This window comes from Clavelina lepadiformis, chromosome 6 (assembly GCF_947623445.1).
Source record: "Clavelina lepadiformis chromosome 6, kaClaLepa1.1, whole genome shotgun sequence".
In the NCBI taxonomy this organism is placed as follows: domain Eukaryota; kingdom Metazoa; phylum Chordata; class Ascidiacea; order Aplousobranchia; family Clavelinidae; genus Clavelina; species Clavelina lepadiformis.
This window is the reverse complement of record NC_135245.1, coordinates 2244945-2264767: the sequence shown is the minus strand read 5'-3', so window position 1 is coordinate 2264767 and position 19823 is coordinate 2244945. Positions and strand designations below refer to the sequence as shown.

General features: G+C 38.2%; 2 protein-coding genes across 2 annotated transcripts; both read left to right on the top strand.

The window, feature by feature from the left end:
• Nucleotides 1–573: 573 nt before the first annotated feature.
• On the top strand, nucleotides 574–8607 carry LOC143463561 (sushi, von Willebrand factor type A, EGF and pentraxin domain-containing protein 1-like). Its single transcript, XM_076962082.1, has 22 exons — nucleotides 574–724; nucleotides 1078–1163; nucleotides 1535–1630; nucleotides 1800–1911; nucleotides 2080–2190; nucleotides 2340–2429; nucleotides 3103–3240; nucleotides 3393–3519; nucleotides 3628–3825; nucleotides 4029–4226; nucleotides 4576–4773; nucleotides 4852–5049; nucleotides 5216–5413; nucleotides 5496–5693; nucleotides 5840–5952; nucleotides 6105–6305; nucleotides 6488–6679; nucleotides 6887–7072; nucleotides 7255–7366; nucleotides 7516–7667; nucleotides 7828–7997; nucleotides 8165–8607. The coding sequence occupies exons 1-22, from the start codon at nucleotides 655–657 to the stop codon at nucleotides 8351–8353; spliced, it is 3333 nt and encodes a 1110-aa protein (XP_076818197.1). The 5' UTR covers nucleotides 574–654; the 3' UTR covers nucleotides 8354–8607.
• A 765-nt stretch (nucleotides 8608–9372) lies between these two features.
• On the top strand, nucleotides 9373–19265 carry LOC143463562 (sushi, von Willebrand factor type A, EGF and pentraxin domain-containing protein 1-like). The gene is made up of 22 exons (XM_076962083.1): nucleotides 9373–9457; nucleotides 10104–10189; nucleotides 10775–10870; nucleotides 11032–11143; nucleotides 11412–11522; nucleotides 11595–11684; nucleotides 12393–12530; nucleotides 12744–12870; nucleotides 13878–14072; nucleotides 14705–14902; nucleotides 15233–15430; nucleotides 15509–15706; nucleotides 15871–16068; nucleotides 16151–16348; nucleotides 16495–16607; nucleotides 16760–16960; nucleotides 17144–17335; nucleotides 17543–17728; nucleotides 17911–18022; nucleotides 18174–18325; nucleotides 18486–18655; nucleotides 18823–19265. Exons 1-22 carry the CDS (start codon nucleotides 9388–9390, stop codon nucleotides 19009–19011), a joined length of 3330 nt encoding a protein of 1109 aa, XP_076818198.1. The 5' UTR covers nucleotides 9373–9387; the 3' UTR covers nucleotides 19012–19265.
• The last annotated feature ends 558 nt before the right edge of the window (nucleotides 19266–19823 follow it).

The window sequence follows — 19823 nt, the reverse complement described above, 5'->3', positions numbered from 1 at the left end:
TATACATGGTTATGCATCCGCCACGCTGAAGGAAAATTAACGTCGGCAAATACGTAAAGCAGACACGAAATTTTGCTTTATGGACAGACATGGCATGACATGGAAAATGTGTAAATTGATTTATCGGTGTTTCTCATAAATTGATTTCGCCTAAAACTGATTATTGTAAAAACATCTTTAGCAGAATTTGTTTGTTGAAGTTATTTTTAGCGTAATGGTGTATTTACTTTTCCTCACGACTCAGACGTCGGTGTGAAAATAATGTGTCGCTTGAACGGTAATTAACCAAACCCGCCTAAAGCAAAATCAATTCAAAAAATGAAAAATCGCGAGCAACTGTAGGATAAGATCAGTCCCCAAAGTTTAATTAAATCACAAAGCAGAATTTTATGACACGTCGGTCGCCAATTCTATAATGAAAGCTTACAACAAATTTAAATTTTACAGACTGGGTCTCCTCTACGCTTTGTCAAGGCGTCTCACGTCTTTTTCGTCTCGGTCGGGACGTACATTTCAGTTACGTCATGGGCTTTAGAAAGTTTTCTTAGATTAATTCGGAGAATTGAAAATGTCAGACGCCGGGTTTACGCTATTTAAACAGAAGTGGTGTGTTAACATTTCATTTATCTTGTTCAAAGGAAAAGTTTGAGCAAGATGGTGAAACTTTATTTGTTAGCGGTTGGCTTTTTGGGTTACGTTTGGATTTCTGCTCTTCAAGCCGAAGGTACGTCGAAGTGAGGATGAAAATTTTGAAAAATTAAAGTTTTGTAATTTTAGCTATTTGGTAAATCCGTTCTTGTATAGTGTTACATTTAACTGCATTGCTTTTCACCATGATGCAATATTTTTATACAGAAGACTTGCACTATTCGCGTATATAAACTTAAAATCGTTGTAGGCTTATACAATTTACAAAGCTTTGTACTTGGCTGATATATAATCTCAGATATTATTGGTAAAAGCTGCAAAATGTCTGAAATTTTTAACACATTTTAAGAAATTTATAACATTTATCCAAAAAAAATTTCATTTTACGCTCCCATATATTAATGGTATATAATTGCAATTAATATTTAGGTTTGGAATGTTGGGTTTGCGAAAATCAACCAAGCAATCGAGCTTGCCGAAGAAATGGAAGAAGCCAAAGATGTCAAAGGAATGAGGTACAAGTTGGGGGATGTCTGCATTTGTTAGCGACAAAATTGACATTTTTTTCGTTAATCCGCAAATTTAATTGACATTATATGTAAAATAAACATTATATTACAGTAACAATGCTTCGTTATCCCAATTGCTTCAAGCATCACATTGTTCCATAATAATCAACCTGACTTGAGCTACCGACGTATAACGCACGCATTATAATTCATGAGTGAACGTATGAATTCGTGCAGAGTATAATGTAATAGGTCAATTATTTCGAGGGACAAGAAATTTTCTCACGATGTTATGCAAGTTGCGTGGTCTTCGAATAGCTCAAAAAATAGGAAAATGGCCCTAAACGTCGTATTTTTTGTGGTTGATTGATGTTTAGCAAGCTTGTCAAAACGAAGTGCGAAGAGATGCACAGGGCTTGAGGATTACCAAGCGATGCAAACAAGCTTTGGCATGTGACAACAACTTTGTACAGGTGAAATTTTAAATAGAAATGCGCAGTTGGAGTAGATGTATATAAAGAACATTTAGGCGGTAAACCATTGCTGATGCTACCTCGAAGGACTGAATAGATTACACATGCATTATAAATTACATTATATTGTCGTATGTCGAAAATTTAGAGATAATTTTTATAAATACAGAATCCTCGAGCTGCGTGGCAACCAAGCCAGTGCAACAGCAGAACGCCGAGTTCAGTTTGCCGATGTTGTTGTAACACCGACCTATGTAATTCCCCGGAACTCGGATGCTTAGGTTAGTATAGATTATAGAAGATGGCAAGACATAATTTCTAAAATGTAACCAACAAAAACAACAACAACATTGCGTATTTTACAAGGTTTTGGTTAAACCAGAGACATGTCTTAAAAATAAAAACCGTGTTCATATATCTGGTCAAGTTTTCTCGATGTTTTGTTATAGACGCCGAACCCAGGTGCGATGCCATCAGAGCACCTCGCTTCGGCCAGATCGAATGTGACAGCCAATCAGGAAGAGAAGTTGGCACTAACTGTGCATTCACGTGCAACCCAGGTTTGTATCATTGAAGTTTTCAATTAAAATTGATTTAGTTACTAATGATCTTGGTGTTAATAATATTTGATGATACCTTTTCTATCATTGTTATGTTAACTCTCCACAGTCGCTACAAATTGACGTTTAAACTTTCATTTTTGATTAAGGATACCGACTGGTTGGTGATGAGGCCAGCGAATGTGTTACGTTGGGTGAGCAGTTGGCTGAGTTCGACCGACCCACCCCGACCTGCCAACGTAAGTTACAATTTTCTGATGAATAAATAGCGCCTTTTTTAATTTAGTGTTCATCGTATTTGTAGCACACATGCGTCATTTGGCGGGGCAACCAGCTGGCACGTTGACTGAAAAGAACTTTATAAAATTTCATTAGTGTTTTAAGAACAACTTGTGTGCAGTGAAGAATGCAAAGCTTTCAACGTTAATAATCATGAATGTATTTAGCATCAACGTTTGGCATGAGCCAATCGCTTAAAAATACACTGAGTTTATGTAAAGCCAAATGCAGGCTTTAAACAGCGCATGGGTTAATTGATAATTGATCGCACGTTTTGCATTTTTAATTTTCTCGAGACCCGTGTCGCCCTTTGTTCAAATAAACACGTTTTGAAACCTTTCCAAGTAAAAATTTCGATTTTGAAACTTATCATTATTTCTAAATAAAGCACATGGTTTGGCTTGGGCTTGGTCTATCGTGCGTGTGCTGTAATGGAAACCATGATATTGCAGCTTTTTGGGCAAGCATGCACGATATCGCCTTGGAAACTCATTCATATGTTAAGCACGATTTTGCAATTCTTCAAATCACGTTTTGCGTTTTGGAAAAAGTTAATTTGCCACATTTCGATCACTTAAATATGTAACTAGCTAAATCGTGGTTAATTGTCTTAATTAAACATTTCCGTATCAGCAACAACTTGCAATCCGAGACAACGTGCGCCAGCTAACGGTTTGGTCGACTGTACTGATGCAAACAGAGTCGGCAGTGTTTGCAGCTTCGTGTGCAACCAAGGTTTCTCTCTCAGTGGAAGCCCATCAACAACATGCCGTAAGAAATTTTTTTAAGTTGTCTGTTTATGAAGTCTACACTACATTTAGCTTTGCTTCAATATTTGAGATTTGAAATATCACAGCAAAGCTGTGCGTGCGATCAAGGCCCAGCTTATAATACAATATGAGTTAATCTTGGTGCATCTGCAGGTGATGACAGCAATTGGTCAGACGACGCTCCAAGGTGTCTCCCGATTGTTTGCATACCCCCACATCGCGATCCCATCAACGGCGCGGTCTCTTGCAGCGATGATAACAACTTGGCAAGCGATTGCACGTAAGTCGCAAATGCTTGCTCGTCGTCGTCCCGTTTGATCAAACTGAAGTCACAGAACGCGTTCAAACTGATCTACCCTATATAATAAGAACCAATTGCCGCTTTCAGATTCCAATGTGACGGAGGTTTTGCTCTGATTGGCTCACCGATATCGGTGTGTGAAGATGACGGAAATGGAGACGGGTTCGGCGCGTGGAGCGAACCTGCTCCTATCTGCAGACGAATCACCTGTCCACCGCCGCTTCTTCCTCCGACAAATGGAGATATTTCTTGTACTGATGGTATCAGTGAAGCAAGTATTTGTAGGTGAGAATCTATTGCGTAGACTCTAGGCACAAAAACATTGCGCTTTGTCTTCAGCTCTACCAAATATAACACAGCTTCTTGGAGTCATACATCTTTAAAGATCTACTACCATTAACAAAAACATTCCAAGCTTCAAAATTAATTAATAGATTTAGAATAATGATTAAACAATAAAGCTATTTTATAAGAACTTATCTTGACAGTTTTACGTGCGATGCTGGTTATTCGTTGGAGGGTTCTGAAAGTTCGGTTTGCGTCGATGATGGTAACGGTGATGCTGAAGGAGTTTGGACTGCTCCTGCACCTATTTGTCTCCGCATCACTTGTCCTCCGCCACTGGACACGCCAGTGAACGGTGCCCAGGATTGCAGCGATGCAATCAACGAAGGGAGCACTTGCAGGTGAAAACTACATCTTGCCTCTGCCACTAATTTCCAATATGTCTGAAGGCAGAAGTGTTTTTGATTGTAATACAGGACGTCTGACTGCACTATCCTTATTCGTTAGCAGGCTAATTTTATAGAGACTGCTACACTTGTTTGTTTATTGTGTTCGCACAAGTACAAACGTTAGTTATTAACCTTGGGTAATTTCGTTTATCGTTTGCGTTACATCTATCCTGTTCATTTTCCTACTCATGTTTAAGTATTAAAACAGCTGTAACTTCTGTAACTTTGTCTATAAGACGAATAGTTTACTTATCATTAATTTTTTAAATACACCAATAATTAAGATTTACTTTCTTTACAGGTTTGCTTGTGACGAAGGCTACTTCCTACAAGGTCCAGTGGCTTCAACCTGTGTTGATGATGGCGACGGTAACGTGTTTGGAGTTTGGACACAACCTCCTCCGTTCTGCACACCCATAACTTGCCCTCCCCCACTTGACGCGCCTGAAAACGGCGCCGTTGTCTGTAACAGTGGCATCAACTTGAACAGCGAGTGCCGGTAATCGCTCATTGCTTTGAGATCTCTTATAAGTGCAACGTAAAGGCAACGTTAACTAACGCCGTAAATTTTACGCAGGTTCTCTTGCAATGAAGGTAACTTCTTGAATGGCGCCGTTACTTCAACTTGTGTTGATGACGGAAATGGAGATGCTGAAGGCGTATGGACCAATCCGACGCCGTCCTGCGTCCCAGTAATTTGCTTACCACCCCACAGCGATCCGGAATTTGGTTCGGTCCAATGCTCCGATTTAAATAACCGAAACAGCATTTGCGAGTAAGTCAAATCACAAGGTAAAATTAACAGCATGGGTTAATTAAAGTTAGCTTATATAACCCAAAAAAGAATTTACTCAACTAATTATGATATTGAAAATGTCAATCGATTTCATGTAACTTTATTGCTCCATATCTGATTGTAACTTGGCTTGAAATTGTTATAGATTCTCTTGCAATCCAAACTACTACTTGGACGGAACGCCCGAGTCAATTTGCATCGATGACAACAATGGTGATCAGTTTGGCGAATGGAGTTCTCTGGCTCCAGTTTGCAGGCCACTAACCTGCCCTCCACCTCACGTAGCTCCAGGAAACGGGAGCGTTGATTGCTCCAATGAAAACGTCGGTGGAAGTGTTTGCGAGTAAGGAGAGCATCATGTTTTATAAGCTCCTACAAATACAATGTCGTAAAATATTGTTAATTAATTTGAAACGTTTTTACAGATTCGCTTGCTTGGATGGATTTTATCTGGACGGATCATCAACTTCTGTTTGTGAAGATGATTTCAATGGCGACTCTGAAGGCGTATGGAGCAGCCCGGCTCCTATGTGCGCTCCAATCGTGTGCTTACCGCCCCAGAGTAATCCTGAGAACGGCTTTGTCGGTTGCTCCAATGCAAACAATCTTGGAAGCGAGTGCAGGTGGGATGATTTTGCATTTGTTATCTTTATTGCCTGCCCTATCTAGTAATGCTGACTTTTAAAACCCCAAGTTGGTGTAGACTATGAGCTAAATATGCTGCATAAACACGTTTTTTGTAAACAAACTAAAACTTTCTTCCCTTTAGATATATCTGCGATCGTAACTATTACGTATCGGGTGAACCGATAACCGAGTGCCGTGACGACGCTCAAAACGATCGTTTGGGAGAATGGACAAACCCTCCTGCCACATGCCAACGTAAGTCATACTGCGACCTATAGTAGCTGCACCAACGTGCTTGCAGTTGCTAGTCAATTGGTGGACTTTTATCATAAAAGCAGTTCAAAAAATGTAAAGACAGTCGTATCCAGTGCAAAGCTGATCATTACTATACCGCATTTCTATTTTAGCGATAACCTGCGAGCCACCTTTCACGGAAATCGTTAACGGGTTTGCTTCTTGCACCAGCGAGAACAGAGCAGGAAGCATTTGCACCTTTGAATGTTTCGGTGAAAACTTGGATCTCATCGGCTCCCCGACCTCTACATGCCGGGATGATCGAGATGGCGACGCCACCGGTGTTTGGACTGAACCTGCGCCAGAGTGCAGAAGTAAGTTTACATAAACACATTAGGAACAATTTCACTGAAAAATAAAGGTTTGAAAATTACGTTTTTTCTACTGAGTACTGACTGCTAGTATCAGCGATTTGCAGCTAAACTCGATCCTGTCACACTTTTCCTGCAGTTTCACATTTGAATGTGATGGCATTGCTAATAAGGTTTTTTTTAAGGAATAACCTGCAGTGATCCACCCCCGGCCCCAGCTAACGGTTTCTTGGTATGCGACAATGGCAATTTGCTGGGATCTGTTTGTGAGTACGGTTGTGACCCATTCCACACCAGAGTTGGACCTTTACTCACAACTTGTGTGCAAGACGGTGAAGACGAATACGTTTGGGATAATCCAGCACCCGACTGCCAACGTAAGTACGAAATCCTACCATTCGCTAAATCCCATGCACAACCTTATTTTGTGACCTGTTAATGGTCTGAGTTAGTGTGGCGAAAATTATACCACACAGTGAAACGTTTACACAAGCTATATCGCGGTTGTCAACAAAAGAAACTTTATATATGTGTTGATCGTCTGGACACTCTTTTTAAAGTTTAATCATAAAATGTCCATGCAGCCAACCGATGCCCACAGCAAGAGCTCCTTAATGGCGAAGTTAGGTGTGACGGAGACGGTACTTTGGCAAACAACAACTGCGTCTTTGAATGTACTGCCGATGGTTACAGTCTCTTTCCTCCAGACCTTTTCGAGAACACGTGTTTAAATGATAGCACCTGGAGTATACCAAGGCCATGTTGTGCTCGTAAGTGACATGATTATTTATCATTGAAAATCTGCCAACTTCATCCCAATAAGCAACAGTGTGAATAAAAAATGTGCTGTAGATAACTAGTCGCATTATCAGCAAAATTGTTTACCAATTGCCTCTAAATTTAAACCATAAAAGTCTAGTTGTTGCAGTTTGGCTACAAGTTTATTTTTTAGGTCCTTGCCCTCCATTTGCGCAAATGGACTTTGTCGTCGTCATGGACTCGTCTTCGTCTATTGGAGGAGCCAATTGGTTAACAATGAAGCAATTCGTGAGAAACATTCTGAGGTTGGTAACTGTTTAGTGTTAACTTCACCTTTAAAATTTGCATAACCATAAAATCACGTTCATTCAAAAGTTGTGACAATACTTTGCTTTCCGTCAAAAGTTTTGAGTTTGGAATCATTTAAAATTTTTCCATATATCAATCACAACAGCTCTTTTACTCTCGCTACGGATGCGGCACGAATGTCAGTATTCCGTTACAACGCTCTTGTCGACACTGCTACCCAAATATTTCTCAATGATTTCCCTGAAGACCAAGACGCTTTCCTGAGAGCATTTGACGCAATCCCGTATGACGGACGAGGTAAAAACGGATTTTGTTTCTGTGAAGTTTTGCAAAACTTTGCAAAACACGTGATTACGTCCAAAAGAACGGAATTACTATGACAACCAGTTAAAACCCTTAAATTCCTTGACTTAATAAAAGCTTGACAATCAAACTAAATTGTTGATGTTTGCTGCAGGTACAAGGACTGGACAAGCATTAGAGCACGCTAGAGACGTCATATTTACCCAAGCCAACGGAGACAGACCTGGTGTAAGAAATGTTATGTTGGTAATTACCGACGGGAGAGCGCAGGATGGAGACATTCTAACAGAAGCTGCAAACGACTTACGAAATAGCGGAGTTTTGGTGAGTTTGCGAAGTGTTTTCGAAAGTGTTTATTTTAAAAAACTTGACTTTATTCACCATGTGGTTATTAAGTTGAGCACTACAACATTAATCAAATATAGATTTATAAATAATTCAACGATTTACAATGATTTACAATTAAATCTAACAAAATATTTTCAAATTAGACCTACGCCCTTGGTATTGTTCCACCACGTGGTTCACTGGATAGAGACCAGTTGCTCGATATCGCTGGTGTGGAAGAAAACCTCATCATTGCAGAAGGAGGTTTCGAAGGTCTTGATCAAGCCTTCTCTGGCCTTCTAAGCGATAGGATCTGTGGTGATCCGTGCGCTGACGATCCAAGACCAGTCTAAACTCCACTTAGCGACATAGCACTTGTTGTTTTTGATGTTCATTATCATGACATCCCGCCTATATTATTATTTCAATCAAACAAGAAATCAAAAGTAAATATTTTGCCCTTTGACAACCTGTTGGAGTTGTAAATTTTATAATATAGACTATTCGTTAATTTATGTGTCAATATGTTCGAACATGGATAATACACCGCATTTTTAAATCATGTTTTCTGGAATAGTGAAATGTAATAAAAAAAACTTAAATAAAATTGTTGTGTGAAGTTCACGTGCGTACAAGATAACCTCGCATCAGAAAGTTGCAAACCAGCAATTGTTTTTGCTCATAAGCCAGGTCCTGCTGTTTTTGTGAACGACGCAACTCGCTCGCTTAATGAACACCTTTTATGAGGACAGTTGTTAATCACTCGTTTAGTAACTTTAAGAAAAAACGAAGCATGAATTAAGTTAAGGTCCAGTCAACCAGCGTGAGTAATATTGCGTAGAATTGTAATTAAAAAACAGAGCTTCTGTTGTAACAGCGAAACCTTATGATATGCTTCCTGTAATATTTTTGGTCAAAAAAGCTAAAAATAAATGGAAAATCTTTTTTAACAGACTGAAAGTATAGAAAGTAAGGGGAATTAATATGAGAAATGTAACCAAAATGTAAAGCATTATACTACTCCTATATGATGTATTTCAACTATTTAATGAAAATACCACAGCATCAACGAATAATGCAGATATATATAACTGGCCATGAGGCGTTATAACACGAAGCGACAACACGATCACAAAATGTCATTGACGTCTTTGAAGAGCAATTTGCATAAATCAAAGCTCTTCCGACTCCAATTTATTTTGGCCACAAGTTCTGCTCGCTTATTACTATTTTTCAACAAAGACCACGACAAATGTCTGGACACAAAAAGATATTCTAAAAATATTTAAGGTTTGTGAAATGTTAATTCTGTTGGGATGGGGTATTTAAACTTCGACTCAATGCTCTGCTTTCAGTTGTGCACACTGTAGCAAAATCTTTGTGCGAAATGGCAAAACTTTATCTACTACTCGTTGGCTTTTTGGCCTATTTTTGTTTGTCAGCATATCGAGCCGAAGGTACGTGCTTTAAAGTGAATAAATATCTACATAACGATTATATAGCATTTGACATACGTTATAATACAAGTAATAAATGTCAAGCAATAGTTATTAAATATTTGATAACGAAATAAAAACAGTTTTACCTCTTACGTTTCTCCATATTTAAAAATTGATGATTTTTTATCGGATCATCCGGAACAATAAAAGAACTCTATTTCGCGTTTTTACGTATTTTCTGTTAGTGCTGTTTAAATTAAGTTTTGTTCATAACTTTTAAAATAGCTTTAATAACTTTAATAACTTTATTTAAACACCTTCTTGTTAATATCGCAACTGAAATCTTTCAATATTTCACATTTTTAGTGCATATTTTGTCAAACATTTCATTATTAAATAACTTTGTTGCCAAAACTCACCTTCAAAATTTTGAATAAAAAACTTATTTAAAAAACAAAAAAAGTTTCGTCAACAACATTTTGTGATGAAACAATTCAAATTTTCATGTTTGACAAAAGTTAAACAAACTCGTTTGAAACGATTGTTCACGCAATGCTAAATACTGTAACAAAAATCAACTTGAAAGCGTAATAGAACTTTTGTATAGTAAGAAAACATTCCTTGATTGTGGAGTATATAGTGGGTAGCATTTTTGTGTTTACAGGATTGATTTGTTGGATTTGCGACAATCAACCAAGCAACGAAGCTTGCCAAAGAATCGGAAGACAGCAAAGATGTCAAGCGAATCAGGTGACTTGATAGTGTTTTAGTTTATAAGCCAATTAACAAATATTTGTCGGTTAAAGCGTTAAGCTCAGCAGGTACGCTACCATTGCAATACTCTTAAGAAATTGATGAGCGAACTATGATCTTCAACATATAAAAGTTAGGGCAATACGATGTAAAAATTAAAAAAAAGAACTAAAATAAAGTCTATCCGAACTTGAGCAAGCAACAGGGGCGTGTGCAATAAGGAGAGACTTTTCTCAGTCTCTGATACCATTTACAATATATTTCCGCATGATACAATATATTTCCGCAATTTAAAATTACTACGAGGTAACGTTTGCATCTGCTATCTGCTAACTTCTTTACACGCACTTAAATCGTGTAATATTAGTTATGCAACAACTCGTGACATCCGTTGGAGCTGTTGGTATTATGCAGTAGTTACGGTATGTGTTAGAAGACTGTAGTCCTATCCTGTTAGAGCAGCAAATGTTCGAGATTGGCTTGTAATGCACAGTAATATTCGTTGAATCATAGCAGCTCTTATAAAGTCTGTAAAAAGAGTATTGTTATAGCTAGATACTTTATTATCAGTGTAAATTATAGCAAGCTTGTCAAAACGAAGTGCGAAGAGATGCACAGGGTTTGAGAATCACCAAGCGATGCAAACAAGCTTTGGCATGTGACAACAACTTCATTCAGGTGAACTACTTCCAATAAAAGTAATGCAATAAATATTTTTAATAGTACGTCAACCGTTTGTATTAAGTAATACATATAGGCCAACTGTAGCAAGTTGTTTTTTAAGAGTTTTTCGCGTTTTCGTGGAATGCAAAGTGATCGCCTTATTCATACTTTTAAAGAATCCTCGAGCTGCATGGCAACCAAGCCAGTGCAACAGCAAAACGCCAAGTTCAGTTTGCCGATGTTGTTGTGACACTGACCTTTGTAACTCCCCGGAACTCGGATGCTTAGGTTAGTCGAAATTGAGCGGGAAGACGTGACTTGAATGAAACTAAAAATGGAGAAGATTTGACTGAGCGGAATAATTTGATCAAAATCAAACCGAAAATCGACTTATGACTCAAATTGTAATAATCTATATTTTTGTACGAATTGCAGCTAACTTACTTATATTTCTTCTAAGCGCGCATAAACAAAACGTACAACAACGTACAACGTCTCTGCTGCGAAAAAAATATTCAAAAATAAAAAATGATTTTGCAAAATTTTATTTTTTTAGACGGGGAACCCTTGTGCGATCGTCCACGCGCACCAATTTTCGGACAAATGTCATGTGATACGACTTCAGGAAGAGAAATTGGAACCACTTGCAGCTTCACTTGCAACAGAGGTTTGTTTGTTTTATAATCCGATCACGGAAAAGCATTTAATGCATGTCATGCAATTCTCATTTGCTCTAAAGGATACGAGCTTCGTGGTGATGACAGTAGTACGTGCGGTCTCGTGGATGACGACGTGGCAAGTTTTGACCGACCGGTGCCAGTTTGTGAACGTGAGTATTATTTTTAAAAGTTGTTATTCCATATTTTATTCACGCACTTACAACACGTTGTGATGTATTTAACTAGCTGGTATTCTTAACCGCCAAATATCGTGTTGGTATTTCAATGTCCAAAGCACGTTTGGCAAACGGTAGTCATGACAAAACAAAAATTGTTGCTGCATGCATGATAGTTTATAAACATTGCCTGCCATATTGAAATGTTACTGAAATGGATCCAAAGCCATCAGTCGCCTAAAGATTTGTTTCGGTAGAGAAAATAATTACATTCGTTTGGCAGTATTTTGTTCTTAAACGTTTTTAAAGTTATGCAAATTTAAATTCTTTTTAAAAATTCTGTTTTTGAATTCCATCCTTCATTAATGTTTTGAATTGAATGGAAATGTTTTCCAGTTTTTAGTGAAACCATTTGCTTGTTTGAAACAATGATAAAAGTTTGTTTTTGAATCATATCGTACAATGTCATTGGTAGAAAATCTTCCAGTCTGACTAATTTATTTGAAAACAATCATTACGTAGGTAATTTAAAGTAAGTGGCAAATTTTAACCATTTTTTGAATTAATTCAATGTTCCTACGAGTTATAGCGAGATTCGCCAAAAGGAATTAAATACTCAACTTTTAGTTGGAGATTTTTAAATCTTTATTGCTCAAAAGTATTAGATGGTAAGGGTTCTTTATTCTTTACGACATATTTCAGCTACTCTTTGTCTTCCGCCGCAATCTTCGCCTGCTAATGGACGTGTGAGTTGTGACGACGAAAATAATTTCGGCAGCATATGCAGTTTCGTTTGCGACCGAGGACATTTCCTCGCTGGGAGTCCACAGACAACATGCGGTAATAAAGTTGATTGTTCGTTCACCTTTAATCTTTCGTTACATTGTCAGAACGATAGATGATGAATAAACGATTCAAAAGTATACACAGTGCATTTCATAGACTATCACTTCAATCGTAGCACCTATGTTGTTTAACCAGCCCAATATAACAAACATATACTGGTGGGAGTTAGTGTTATTTTCTATTTCAAACTCTTGTTTTTCCGCTCAGCTGACAACGGCAGATGGACTGACACTGCCCCGGCATGCCGTGCCATTACTTGCGAGCCACCACGAAATAATCTAATCGATGGGACGATCGCTTGCAGTGACGGGAACAATTTAGACAGCGTCTGTCAGTGAGTGTTGGTTTAAAACTTTGCTCTTTGTCAGTAGAATATAGTTGTAGAGTTGATATCACTTGTAAGTGACACTTAGTTGCAAGTTTAACAGCTAAAGCAGCAAGGATCATAGCCCTTTTAATTTGCTATTAAGCCACTAACTATATATATACTTTTATACTATAACATCGTTCTTTATCAAAGCAATATCCTAATTGAGTATAAAAAATCACTACACAATACAAATGATATGTTCAGGAACTTAACAGATATTTAAACCTATAAATTAAAGTTTTTAATCTTCACCTCAACATCACAAATCTCCTCCTGTAAACTCGCCATAATCCTTTACTATTCTATATTTGCCGGTTTTGTCTAAACCAGTGCTTTCAAGCTGCTTCTTCTTAAGCCGCGAACTAAATTTTTTGCGCAAAATATTGTACTTTGGTGACCCGATTTACTATACAAATGTACGTTAAACATATATGTCCAAAATTTGTAAAATGAACGTACTTGCTCTTGGGGAAAACAAGTATATCCGAGAACCGTGATATTGATACCAGCTAAGTGCTTATACTCAGCCCAAAATTTAAAATATATTTCATTTAAGATTTTGTTTCACACAAGCAAAATATTACGAATAATAATATTAATTAGTAACTTAATCAATGCACTTAAGTTTTCCTTCACACATTTCATAAAAAAGTATCAGTTTTTTATAACAAATGTCTCCGTCATGTCATCACGACCAGTATCATGTATGTTCATTTTGGGGCGTTTGGGTTTCTTGCAGAAATAAGAAAATCCAACCGGTGTGGCAATAAGGCAATGGATTGGCCAATCATAATCACATAAGATGTGAGAAAATTGTTGGTTTAAGAAATATAAAAGGACTTCTTAAAACTTTCAACAAAAACTTTGTGCCCATAACAAACGCAAATATACAGTAGTTTAATTCAGAAATTATGAGCATTTTGTTTCAAAAACCTTTTGTTTGTTCACGTTGACAAAATCCTTCCATGCAGATATGAGTGCAGTGAAGGATTTGCATTGATTGGACCAACTGAGTCTGTTTGCGAAAACCTTGATGCTGATAGCGTGGGTGAATGGAGTACTGGTCTGCCAACTTGTGTTCCAATTACTTGTATTCCGCCACAATCAGCGCCCGAGAACGGCGATGTTTCTTGTAACAATGGAAATAATCTGAATAGTGAATGCCGGTAAGTGTCACAGAGTACATGTAAGTATATATAAGCAATATAAACCTTTTCTTTCACCAAATGATTTATAAATTGTTCAATAAAATCTGTAACTTACACTATTCAAGTTTTAGCTTTTAGAAGAACAGTATTAAATTATAAGCAGTGTGTTAAAATCATTTCTTAATATAACTCGGTTAGTTAAAGTTACTCGTTTTGTTATATATAAACTGCATTCAATTAGCTTTGCGTTTGCAAGATTTGTTATCTCAAGCGCGTTAACCATAGGTCTATAAATGCAAAAATTTTTGAGGTTCAGGATCTTTCTATAGTAAAGGGTGGATCTGGTGATCCGTATCCTGGTATGTTTTGATCAATATAGACCTATAGTTACACATATTAATATTTCTTGCATTAACGATATCAGTGAAGCAAGTATCATTGTAGGTGAGATTCTCTTGCGTAGACTCTTGGCACAAAACATTGCGCTTTGTCTTCATCTTTACCAACTATAACACAGCTTCCTGGAGTTACACATCTTTAAAAACCTACTACCATTAACAAAAATATTCTTTGACAAGCTTCAAAATTAATTAATAGATTTAGATTAATGATTAAACAAACAAGCGATTTATAAGAACTTATCTTGACAGTTTTACGTGCGATGCTGGTTATTCGTTGGAGGGTTCTGAAAGTTCGGTTTGCGTCGATGATGGTAACGGTGATGCTGAAGGAGTTTGGACTGCTCCTGCACCTATTTGTCTCCGCATCACTTGTCCTCCGCCACTGGACACGCCAGTGAACGGTGTCCAGGATTGCAGCGATGCAATCAACGAAGGGAGCACTTGCAGGTGAATACTACATCTTGCCTCTGCCACTAATTTCCAATATGTCTGAAGGCAGAAGTGTTTTTGTTTGTTAGTACAGAACATCTGTGTGTACTTTGCTTATTCGCTAGTACGCTTATTTCATAGAGACTGCTACACTTGTTTGTTTATTGTGTTCGCACAAGTACAAATGTTAATTATACACGTTGGTTAATTTTGTTTATAGTTTGCTTTACACTTATTCTGTTGATTTTCTTACTCATGTTTAAATATTAAAACAATTGTAACTTCTGTAAAGTGGTAGTTTATAAGACGAATAGTTTTCTTATCATTAAAGACTTACTTTCCTTACAGGTTTGCTTGTGACCAAGGCTACTCCCTTCAAGGTCCAGTGGCTTCAACCTGTGTTGATGATGGCGACGGTAACGTGTTTGGAGTTTGGACACAACCTCCTCCGTTCTGCACACCCATAACTTGCCCTCCCCCACTTGACGCACCTGAAAACGGCGCCGTTGTCTGTAGCAGTGGCATCAACTTGAACAGCGAATGCCGGTAATCGCTTATTGCTTTGAGATTTGTAATAAGTGTAACGTTAAGACAACGTTAACTAACGCCGTAATTTTTACGCAGGTTCTCTTGCAATGAAGGTAACTTCTTGAATGGCGCCGAAACTTCAACCTGCGTTGATGACGGTGATGGAGATGCTGAAGGCGTATGGACCAATCCGACGCCGTCCTGCGTCCCAGTAATTTGTTTACCACCCCACAGCGATCCGGAATTTGGTTTGGTCCAATGTTCTGATTTAAATAACCTAGACAGCATTTGCGAGTAAGTCAAATCACAAGGTAAAATTAACAGCACGGTTTATATAGTTAGTTTAATTAACCCAAAAATTAATGCACTTAACATATTATGGTATTGAAAATGTCAATCTATTTCACGTAACTTGATTGCTCCATATCTGATTTTAACGTCGCTTGCAATTGTTATAGATTCTCCTGCAATCCAAACTACTACTTGGACGGAACGCCCGAGTCAATTTGCATCGATGACAACAATGGTGACCAGTTTGGCGAATGGAGTTCTCTGGCTCCAGTTTGCAGGCCAATAACCTGTCCTCCACCTCACGTAGCTCCAGGAAACGGGAGCGTTGATTGCTCCAATGGCAACGTCGGTGGAAGTGTTTGCGAGTAAGGAGATCATCATGTTTCATAGGCTTCTACAACTACAACGTCGTAAAATATTGTTAATTAATTTGAAACGTTTTTACAGATTCGCTTGCTTGGATGGATTTTATCTGGATGGATCATCAACTTCTGTTTGTGAAGATGATTTCAATGGCGACTCTGAAGGCGTATGGAGCAGCCCGGCTCCTATGTGCGCTCCAATCGTGTGCTTACCGCCCCAGAGTAATCCTGAGAACGGCTTTGTCGGTTGCTCCAATGCAAACAATCTTGGAAGCGAGTGCAGGTGGGATGATTTTGCATTTGTTATCTTTATTGCCTGCCCTATCTAGTAATGCTGACTTTTAAAACCCCAAGTTGGTGTAGACTATGAGCTAAATATGCTGCATAAACACGTTTTTTGTAAACAAACTAAAATTTTCTTCCCTTTAGATATATCTGCGATCGTAACTATTACGTATCGGGTGAACCGATAACCGAGTGCCGTGACGACGCTCAAAACGATCGTTTGGGAGAATGGACAAACCCTCCTGCCACATGCCAACGTAAGTCATACTGCGACCTATAGTAGCTGCACCAACGTGCTTGCAGTTGCTAGTCAGTTGGTGGACTTTTATCATAAAAGCAGTTCAAAAAATGTAAAGACAGTCGTATCCAGTGCAAAGCTGATCATTACTATACCGCATTTCTTTTTTAGCGATAACCTGCGAGCCACCTTTCACGGAAATCGTTAACGGGTTTGCTTCTTGCACCAGCGAGAACAGAGCAGGAAGCATTTGCACCTTTGAATGTTTCGGTGAAAACTTGGATCTCATCGGCTCCCCGACCTCTACATGCCGGGATGATCGAGATGGCGACGCCACCGGTGTTTGGACTGAACCTGCGCCAGAGTGCAGAAGTAAGTTTACATAAACACATTAGGAACAATTTGACTGAAAAATAAAGGTTTGAAAATTACGTTTTTTCTACTGAGTACTGACTGCTAGTATCAGCGATTTGCAGCTAAACTCGATCCTGTCACACTTTTCCTGCAGTTTCACATTTGAATGTGATGGAATTGCTAATAAGGGAGTTTTTTAAGGAATAACCTGCAGTGATCCACCCCCGGCCCCAGCTAACGGTTTCATGGTATGCGACAATGGCAATTTGCTGGGATCTGTTTGTGAGTACGGTTGTGACCCATTCCACACCAGAGTTGGAACTTTACTCACAACTTGTGTGCAAGACGGTGAAGACGAATACGTTTGGGATAATCCAGCACCCGTCTGCCAACGTAAGTACGAAACCTCACCATTTGCTAAATCCCGTGCGCAAGCTTGCTTTGTGACCTGTATAATGGTTTGATTTTGTGCGGCGAAGATTATACCACACAGTAAAACGTTTACACAAGCTATATCACGGTTGTCAGCAAAAGAAATTTAGGTCTGTGTTGATCGTCTGGACACTCTTTTTAAAGTTAAATCGTAAAATGTCCATGCAGCCAACCGGTGCCTAGAGCAAGAACTCCTTAATGGCGAAGTTAGGTGTGACGGAGACGGTACTTTGGCAAACAACAACTGCGTCTTTGAATGTACTGCCGATGGTTACAGTCTCTTTCCTCCAGACCTTTTCGAGAACACGTGCCTCAATGATAGCACCTGGAGTATACCAAGGCCATGTTGTGCCCGTAAGTGACATGATTATTTATCATTGAAAATCTGACAACTTTATCGCAATGAGCAACAGTGTGAATAATAAATGTGCTGTGGATAACTAGTCGCATTATCAGCAAAATTGTTTACCAATTGCCTCTAAATTTAAACCATAAAAATCTAGTTGTTGCAGTTTAGCTACAAGTTTATTTTTTAGGTCCTTGCCCTCCATTTGCGCAAATGGACTTTGTCGTCGTCATGGATTCGTCTTCGTCTATTGGAGGAGCCAACTGGTTAACAATGAAGCAATTCGTGAGAAACATTCTGAGGTTGGAAGCTGTTTAGTGTTTACTTCACCTGTAAAAGTTGCATAACCATATAAAATCAAGTTCATGCAAATGTTGTGACAATACTTTGCTTTTCGTCAAAAGTTTTGAGTTTGGAATCATTTAAAATTTTTCCATATATCAATCACAACAGCTCTTTTACTCTCGCTACGGATGCGGCACGAATGTCAGTATTCCGTTACAACGCTCTTGTCGACACTGCTACCCAAATATTTCTCAATGATTTCCCTGAAGACCAAGACGCTTTCCTGAGAGCATTTGACGCAATCCCGTATGACGGACGAGGTATAAACGGATTTTGTTTCTGTGAAGTTTTGCAAAACTTTGCAAAACACGTGATTACGTCCAAAAGAACGGAATTACTATGACAACCAGTTAAAACCTTTAAATTCCTTGACTTAATAAAAGCTTGACAATCAAACTAAATTGTTGATGTTTGCTGCAGGTACAAGGACTGGACAAGCATTAGAGCACGCTAGAGACGTCATATTTAACCAAGCCAACGGAGACAGACCTGGTGTAAGAAATGTTATGTTGGTAATTACCGACGGGAGAGCGCAAGATGGAGACATTCTAACAGAAGCTGCAAACGACTTACGAAATAGCGGAGTTTTGGTGAGTTTGCGAAGTGTTTTCGAAAGTGTTTATTTTAAAAAACTTGACTTTATTCACCATGTGGTTATTAAGTTGAGCACTACAACATTAATCAAATATAGATTTATAAATAATTCAACGATTTACAATGATTTACAATTAAATCTAACAAAATATTTTCAAATTAGACCTACGCCCTTGGTATTGTTCCACCACGTGGTTCACTGGATAGAGACCAGTTGCTCGATATCGCTGGGGTGGAAGATAACCTCATCATTGCAGAAGGAGGTTTCGAAGGTCTTGATCAAGCCTTCTCTGGCCTTCTAAGCGATAGGATCTGTGGCGATCCGTGCGCTGACGATCCAAGACCAGTCTAAACTCCACTTAGCGACATAGCACTTGTTGTTTTTGATGTTCATTATCATGACATCCCGCCTATATTATTATTTCAATCAAACAAGAAATCAAAAGTAAATATTTTGCCCTTTGACAACCTGTTGGAGTTGTAAATTTTATAATATAGACTATTCGTTAATTTATGTGTCAATATGTTCGAACATGGATAATACACCGCATTTTTAAATCATGTTTTCTGGAATAGTGAAATGTAATAAAAAAAACTTAAATAAAATTGTTGTGTGAAGTTCACGTGCGTACAAGATAACCTCGCATCAGAAAGTTGCAAACCAGCAATTGTTTTTGCTCATAAGCCAGGTCCTGCTGTTTTTGTGAACGACGCAACTCGCTCGCTTAATGAACACCTTTTATGAGGACAGTTGTTAATCACTCGTTTAGTAACTTTAAGAAAAAACGAAGCATGAATTAAGTTAAGGTCCAGTCAACCAGCGTGAGTAATATAGCGTAGAATTGTAATTAAAAAACAGAGCTTCTGTTGTAACAGCGAAACCTTATGATATGCTTCCTGTAATATTTTTGGTCAAAAAAGCTAAAAATAAATGGAAAATCTTTTTTAACAGACTGAAAGTATAGAAAGTAATTAAGGGGAATTAATATGAGAAATGTAACCAAAATGTAAAGCATTATACTACTCCTATATGATGTATTTCAACTATTTAATGAAAATACCACAGCATCAACGAATAATGCAGATATATATAACTGGCCATGAGGCGTTATAACACGAAGCGACAACACGATCACAAAATGTCATTGACGTCTTTGAAGAGCA

Bases quoted from the DNA above. Each gene is read 5' to 3' on its own strand.
- LOC143463561 (XM_076962082.1), top strand. From the start codon at position 655: ATGGTGAAACTTTATTTGTTAGCGGTTGGCTTTTTGGGTTACGTTTGG. The intron at 3,826-4,028 runs GTGAGAATCTAT...TTATCTTGACAG, and splicing joins AGTGAAGCAAGTATTTGTAG to TTTTACGTGCGATGCTGGTT. The intron at 5,050-5,215 runs GTAAGTCAAATC...AAATTGTTATAG, and splicing joins AACCGAAACAGCATTTGCGA to ATTCTCTTGCAATCCAAACT.
- LOC143463562 (XM_076962083.1), top strand. From the start codon at position 9,388: ATGGCAAAACTTTATCTACTACTCGTTGGCTTTTTGGCCTATTTTTGT. The intron at 11,144-11,411 runs GTTAGTCGAAAT...TTATTTTTTTAG, and splicing joins CCCGGAACTCGGATGCTTAG to ACGGGGAACCCTTGTGCGAT. The intron at 12,531-12,743 runs GTAATAAAGTTG...TTTTCCGCTCAG, and splicing joins GAGTCCACAGACAACATGCG to CTGACAACGGCAGATGGACT.